Source organism: Callospermophilus lateralis, chromosome 9 (genome assembly GCF_048772815.1).
Source record: "Callospermophilus lateralis isolate mCalLat2 chromosome 9, mCalLat2.hap1, whole genome shotgun sequence".
Taxonomy (NCBI): domain Eukaryota; kingdom Metazoa; phylum Chordata; class Mammalia; order Rodentia; family Sciuridae; genus Callospermophilus; species Callospermophilus lateralis.
In genome coordinates, this window is record NC_135313.1 from 13,846,382 (window position 1) to 13,854,259 (window position 7,878).

At 42.9% G+C, this 7,878-nt stretch overlaps 1 protein-coding gene across 1 annotated transcript in view; it reads left to right on the forward strand.

Annotated features, from left to right (window-relative positions):
- Serpine2 (serpin family E member 2) overlaps positions 1 to 7,878 on the forward strand; it is a 60,352-nt gene that overhangs the window by 35,330 nt on the left and 17,144 nt on the right. The window contains exons 3-4 of the mRNA XM_076865828.1: positions 880 to 1,107; positions 6,190 to 6,387. Coding sequence (XP_076721943.1) covers positions 880 to 1,107; positions 6,190 to 6,387 — 426 coding nt within the window. The remainder of the gene's footprint in view (positions 1 to 879; positions 1,108 to 6,189; positions 6,388 to 7,878) is intronic.

Here is a 7,878-nt window from a genome sequence, read left to right on the forward strand (position 1 = left end):
ATGGTGGAGGGGGTCAGGAGAGATATCAGAAAGACCTGTGTGTATTGAAAGCCCCTTTGTGGACCATGGGACAACCATGCCCTGTCCTTATTGAAGGGATCTGAAGGACACATCCATTTAGAGTGACAAGTCAGCCCTTTGGAAGACTGTCAAGGTGACTGGCAGGTTATTCTAGGACACTGTCATTTTGAAAAGACACCAGGTATTGAAGAAGAATCTGAAATTCAAGCTCTCTGTAGAAACAAAACATCTCATCCTTATAACTTATTTTTTTTCTTTTTTGTGCTCTAAAACTAAACGGAGCATGTATGAATGGCTCATGTAAAATAAAGCTTATGTTGCCATAAAATTAATGTCTTTACTTTTTGAGCTTGATATCAGGGAAAAAATCACATTGTTCTGGTTGGTGGCACATGGCAATTTTTAATAGTCTTTCTAATGTTTATTTTATTCATCTTTTTTTTCCCCCAAAAGAAAAAAAATCACATTGTTAAATCCTTGGCAAGAAAGGAAGTAGCACTTACAATTTGTAGACAAGAGAGAGAGTGAATTGGAAGTTCCCTTTTTGGATCCCCACGTGGCTATAGAGGAGCATGCCAGCATTCATAAGGACCTGGTGCCCTCAACGGCCACCAGGAGAGCGTAGGTTTACCCTGGGAAGGTGCTGAGAGTAGCTGAGCACGTCCGCATTGATACAGGAGCGCAGCTGATTTTTAAGAACTTTTGTCATTGAACTCCAGCCCCCTTAAGAAACAGTCCCCTGAGAAAACAGGAGACTTGCTGCTCCTGCTCACCTATACTTGTTCGCTGTAATATAAAAGCTTTTCTTAATGCTTTCGTAAATATTTCTGCTTTCCGTTTTTTTTTTTTTTCCTTTAGGAGTTGGTAAAATGCTAAAGAAGATCAACAAGGCCATCGTGTCCAAGAAGAATAAAGACATTGTGACAGTGGCAAATGCCATGTTTGTCAAGAATGGCTTTAAAATGGAACTGCCCTTTGTTACAAGGAACAGAGACGTGTTTCAGTGTGAAGTGCAGAGTATGAACTTCGAGGACCCAGTGTCCACCAGTGATTCCATCAACATGTGGGTTAAAAACGAGACCAGGGGTGAGTGGCCACAGTGTCTTGTGTGACTTTGCACTCCGAGTGGAGGGGTGAGGTGGACTCCAATTTGTAGAGAAATGCCCGGCTGGGAAGCCCCTGGGGACTGCCTGCCTGGAGTCGGGGCAGGGGCAGCGCTCAGCCCTTCACCTCTCCCTGTGGCTGTGTCTCCTCTGCAGCCCTTGCCCACAGGCACTTGTCTGTTTCAAAGGTTTTCTGACTTGTCCTTACTGCTTTTGCTGCTGTTGTCCCCTTGTCTGGGACATCCCGTTCATCCTTGGCGTGGTTTGCCACTTCACCTCTAGCTGTCTGCTTGTTCCATCCCCTGACCCTGATGCCCCCTCAGGTTCTCCTGGCCTATGATTATACGTTAGCAAACTCCCCGTTACAGCCTTTCCATCTCTCACGATGATCACTTATTTAGGAGTCTCTACATCATTAGAGGGGGGAGATGCCACCACCAGTGTTTTAAACCTATTGGTCCGTAAACTGGAGGTGCATGTGGAAATGTTTAGGAGGAGCTGTGGGCTAGAACAACAGAGGATGTCAGCTTCCCTAAGGCTAGGAGTGCAGATTTGGGCACCTGTGGTCACAGAACAGGCAGTCACAGAGTGGTAGCTAAGAGACTCCCCAGGGAGAAGCCCAAGGACAAAACCCAGGGAAAGCACAGCCTTCAGGGCATGTTTCTCAAAGCACAGTCCTGGGGCCTGTGCATCAGAATGACCTGGTGCATATTTAGAATGCAGAACCCTGGACCCGACTGACCGAGTCAGAATCTCTGAGGGAGGCACTAGCAGCCCATCACCCTGCTTACCTATGAGAGGTGGGAGAACCCTTGGAGGAGCTGGTGAACAGTGAAGAAGAATGCTCGGGGCAAGTCAAGCCCTGGTGGTTTTGGTAGATCCCTCCTCAGTCACTGTGCAGTCCATTCTGTTTTCCTGAAACCATGACTGGCTCAGGAGAGCAGCAACACGTGCTCAGTGGTGTTTCTGGGCCATGGAGTTTGTGAAACTGGAACGATAGCCAGCCAGCAGCAGGTGCTCTCAGAACTGGTCCCTGACCCTGTCTCTGGCTGATGATTATGTGATGTCATTACACCAACCTGGCCCTCCTCTTTATCTGCAGGATGGCAATATTAAATTATGTTAGTGTGCCACCTGGTGGTTTTCAAGTATTTTTAATATTCTGTTTAATATCCTAAAATGAATTTCATAGGAAAATATACCCTCTGCCCACATATACCAATTAAAAAAAGAAAAAAAGAAGACAATGTCAAGCCATAAAAGCAAGGGAAAATAAAAGTAATTAATATATGTGGTTCATAGATAAACTCTTGGGTGTAACTATACCTGAAGACATAACAAAATACCAGATTCTTAAAGTAATTGTGAACTGTCAGCTGCAGGCTGAGATGGCTGTACTGTACTGGTGACTCAAAAGCCCTGAGCCCTGTTATTACCATTGCTGATGCAATTTTTTCTATAATTATGCAAAATGCTTGATAAATTTCAAAACAAAACAAAGCATAGGCTCCATTTGATTTTTATTTGCCTCGTAGTCACATTTCTGGCAAACTCAGTGTGTGTTAAAAGTCTACAGAATACACACATACAAATCTATTTCTGTGGATGAGTAACTTGGGTTTACATGCAAAAAGAGTGAGGTTCTGGGCTCAAATGATTCTAAGCAGGCTTCTGACTAACACAGATACTGGGTGGGTACTTGAAAATCATGCAAGGAGCAGGGCAGTTCTTCATCATGTGAGACTCTTGAACACTGCAGAGCGTGCAGCTTCTCTGGCTACTAGTCACACAACCAAAGATGCTCCCACAAGTTTCCAAACCTGGAAGATTGAGGAGTTCACCCCAAGGAGATGCTAGTGTCTTCCTTGCAGAGAGGGAGAGTCAAACACGCAGGCCCTTGGCTGTACTCGTGTTGGGTCTGACCTGTCGGACCCTGCAGTCTCCGTTTCTCCAGGTAACCCATGTGCCAGCCATGAGGGCTCCTCTTGGTCCCCTTGCTTCTCACCCTGTGTCCCTTCTCAGACCCACACATGCATCCAGCAGCTGGGGATGTTTTCTATCCTGCTTCCCTACATCGATGCCAGCTCAATTCTGCCTTCATGTGAGTGGCATGATAGTTAAAAAAGCAGGTTCTGAGTTTGAAGCTTGGTTCTGCCACTTCCTAGCTATGTAACCTTGGGCAAGTGACTTGACCTCCTTGTGCCTCAGCATTCACCTCTGTAAAATGGAAATGCAATAGTGATACCTATGAGAGTAATAATATGGCATAAAGATTGTCTTGAGGCCATGAGTAATGCATATGAAGCATTTGGCAGAGGCCCAGTACTCAGGAATTGTCCAGTATGTATGAGCTGCTTGTTATTTCAAGTAGTGCTTCCTCGAGGACCCCATCCATCCTTGTCCCTGCTGATTGGTTCAGAATCCCTTGCATTTGCCCTCACAGTCCTCGGAACCACTACTCTAAGGTGTTTGTAAAATAGCAGCTTGGTGCTTTACCAAGTCTTTATGCCAGCCCCTCTCTGTCTTAGCCACAGTTCTTTGAGGACAGGGCTCATATTTTGGTCTGTTATATAAGAGTGCCCTGGCACCCGGTAGTTGGGTGGGTATCCCAGGATGATGGACACACATTTGTGGCAGTTACTGATGGCAGGTCCCAGGTGCCTCTTGCCTCCATACTGTGCTTCTCTTACCTTTTTTCCCCTTAGCCTTTCTTTTTCCATTCATTGCTTTCTGCCTCCTTATTATATAATGATCCTAAAAGTGGAAATTGTGGGCATTATTTATTTCTGCAAAAAAAAGGCTGAGGAGGCTTCCTCAGACACTTTGGAGCGCTGCGTGCGTGCTGCTCACAGGGCTGGTAGAATGAGTGGCAGTGTGCCTGCTCTAGTGCAGTTCACTTTAGCTGGGGAGGGAGGCAATTGGAATGGTGTCATGGTGGTGCTAAGCCTCGGGCTTTATGGAAGGTTGAGGGAAGAGGCATCTCACAGGAGGTAGGGAGGAGGACCATGGGAGGCTTGTAAACAGAGAGGACCATGGGGCTACATCCTTTAGTAGGGACTATACAGGGTGATGTTCCCATCAAAGGCAAGAAACAACATTGATTATACTGGGAACGAAGTCTGAGGAGCTCACTGTTGGAGGAGCAGACCTCGACCCTTGACGCCTCTTCCCCCTGGACAGTGCCTGCCCAGCCTTGTCCTGAATTGAATGATGCCTGTTGATAGCTTACTGTTCCTTCCTGGTCCCGAGTGAAGGTGGTATTGCCGCCCCCTTGTGGCAGTTAGGAGCTGCAATGAGGCTGTTGTAGAATAGTAATGTCACCCGTGCCATTTGCCATGGTTCATTGAAACGTTTGCTTCTTGTGCCCAGGATCCCCTTAAGCTTCAGTTAAAAGGGTTTAATGCTGTCTGCTGAGTTAGGTGGCATGGCTTCTTCAGAAGCTGTTTATTTTATTGTCACCACTAGAAGAATTATGTCTCAAATCTGTGTCATGCATTGCTTTATTGAGCAAAAAATTTCAATGAACTAATTTTAATAGTGTGTACATGTACACACACACACAGAAAGAGAGAGAGAGAGAGAGAGAGAGAGAGAGAGAATTGAATATTCAAATATTCAAAGACCAAGCCAAAAGAGCCTAAATGAAAACCCAGCCAGGTGTGGTGGCACATACCTGTAATCCCAGCTATTCAGGAGACTGAGGCAGGAGGATTGCAAGTTCAAGGACAGCCTCAGCAAGTCAGTAAGATCCTGTCTCAAAATAAAAAGGCTTGGGACTCAGAGATAGAAAGTAGAACATTTGCCTAGCATGTTTGGTCCCTAATACCAGAATAAAAAGGAAAAGAAAACAAAAGACAAGCTTCAGCCACACTCTCCCTCGAGAAGAGCCTCGTGAGCATTGTTGGGAAGCTGTTTTCACTCCTGATGCAAATAAGACAGACCATCCCTGACATCTCATGCACAGCATCGTCTTTCAAAGTGAGGAGGTCATTGAGACTGGCTCGATGACTAGTCGGGACCTAGTTTAATGCCTGACGTATACATGGAGAAACTACTGTTCAATTTTAGCTCTTTTTTTTTTAAGGTTAGGGATTTTTTTTTAACTTTTATTCTAATTTGTTATATATGACAGCAGGATGCATTACAATTCATATTACACATATAGAGCACAATTTTTTCATATCTCTGGTTGTATACAAGGTATATTCACACCATTAGTGTCTTCTACATATACTTTGGGTAATTATGTCCATCTCATTCCACAATTGTTTTTACCCCCTTGCCCCCTCCCTTCCCCGTCCTCCCCTTTACCCTATCTAAAGTTCATCTAATTTTCCCATGCTTCCCCTCCCAACCCCACTATGAATCAGCCTCCTTATATCACAGAAGACATTTGGCATTTGGTTTTTTATGTTGGCTTACTTTCCGTTGCATTATGTTCTCCAGCTCCAACCATTTACCTGCAAATGCCAATCAATTTTAGCTCTTTTTTTAAGTAATTATGAGGCCTATGATAACCAGGGATTCTAAACATTTCAGAAATCTTGACAGAAATCAAGTGCTTCTCCTCGTAACTCTGCATGGGCTGAAGTATTTATTTTTCAGGTGTTGAATCAACCCAGTGAGGAAAAAAAAACAAAGCAACACAAAACCACTTCTCTTGTGGGGACCAAGGACTCTCACCAGCAGTCACTGTGTCTGTTAAAAATCAGTAAAAATGGGGAAGATTAACCAAATAGAGTTTATTTGAATGAGTAAACTATTCTAAACCAGGGAGGTTAGAGGAAATTAGCTGTAATTTCTCAATTTAAAGTTTGGTTTCTTTTAACTAAGGGATCTCCACATTCTTTTCCAGTCTTGGATTTTTAACTTGTTTTAAACTCTCCTTGAACATGGTAAATTGGGTGAGAAAAAAATTAGAACGTATAAAAGGGTGTTTGAACAATTGTCTTTTAAAGTCCTTTAAAAATCCTTTGGCTTGTAGTTCCACCTGATCAACAGCCATTTGCCCTCACCATGGCCACCAGTCCTGAGGTTTCTGCTTGTTTGCTCTTGGACTTCACAGGCATGATCGACAGCCTGCTGTCCCCAGATCTTATTGATGGCATGCTCACCAAAATGGTCCTCGTCAATGCAGTATATTTTAAGGGTTTGTGGAAATCGCGGTTTCAACCTGAGAACACCAAGAAGCGAACATTCGTGACAGCAGACGGGAAATCCCACCAAGTGCCAATGCTGGCCCAGCTCTCCGTGTTCCGGACTGGTAAGTTCTTGCTGGGTGACGTCCGTCCTAGAACATGCTGGAGGCAGGAAGCTCTGGAGGGCTTTAACTTATTCAGGAGCAAATCTTAAGTTTTACTTTTTAAAAAGGAGGGGGCAGCGTAGGGTGCTAAAACTTGGGATTTTTAAAAGTGCATGGTAAATCATTGTACTGTGCACAAAGATTTTGTATTAATATATAATGTGTAGGGTTTTTGATTGAAAAAGATGAAAGGATAGTTCATGAAATAGGGATAAATGGGCACTAAACACATGCAAGGATTATCAAGTCGTTGGCAGTCTTATTACATTTCTAAGTTAAAAGTGAAGGTAAAAATTAAGTTTATTTTTCATTTAACATATCAATAAAAATTAGGATTGGTAAAACCCAGGGATGCTCTGGGGTTGGGGGAAGAGGGCCTCCTGAGCTTGTATGTTGTTGGGGTTGGTGCTTGTCCCAGCTCCCTACTCCAGGGAAATAAGTAGAAGTCGGCTATCAACACAGAGTCAACCCTCATATATGACATTCCGTATCTTCAGGTTCTATCAATCTCACATTGAAAATATTTTTAAAAATTGCATTTGTTGATATTTTTACTTGTGATTATTCCCTGAACAAAACAGGAAGTATCACAACTATTTATATAGCCTTTTCATCATATTAAGCATTGTAAGCCAGAAATGATTTGAAATGGATAGGAAGATGTGTGTAGTACTTCATGGATTTATATAAAGGACTTGAGCATTTGTGGATTCTGTTGTCCTTGGGAATCCGAGAACTGATGCTCTGAGGATAATGGAGTATTGTGATAATTAGATTTAGATTTACATAAATAAAAAAGATTGTACAATATATGTTTGATTTCAGAAAACAAGCTATGAAGCAGCAAATGCTGATGAACCTTATTTACACTACTTTGCAAATCTTCATGTCTGTAGAGAGATGTCTTGAAGGATGTTCACAGTGGTAGGATTTCAAATAATTTTTTTATTTGAATTTGAAGATTTTTTTAATGTGCAGTTATCAGTTTAACAGGGGAAAATATGATCACTGATGTCTGCCATTGTACCCAAGTCAGACGTAGGTACCCAAGGGTCGTGGTTTCTACTTCTCATTCACTGAAGCACTCTTGATGGATAAGATCTTTATTTTTCTTCCGCAAGGTAGATGTTGTAGCTGTAGGGTGCACCTGATATGGGGGTCCTAAATGTTACTTTCTCATGTTCAGGATGCATCAACTCCAAACAGCCAGACATTTTGCCAGCTGCCTGATTCAGATTGAAGTTAAGGAGTGGTTCATGGGGTCACAGTCTACTTTACTTTTCCTATTGATCATTCATTATCAGTTAAGCTTCTAGGGAAAAAAAATGCCAAATTGTTTTAGTCAATATATGTTTTTTAAAAATGTGTGTTTTAAGTACAATGTGTTCTTAAAACCCCCATGGGAAAGTATTGTACTAAGCAGCTGAGCATAATAAATGCTTCCTTTTAAAA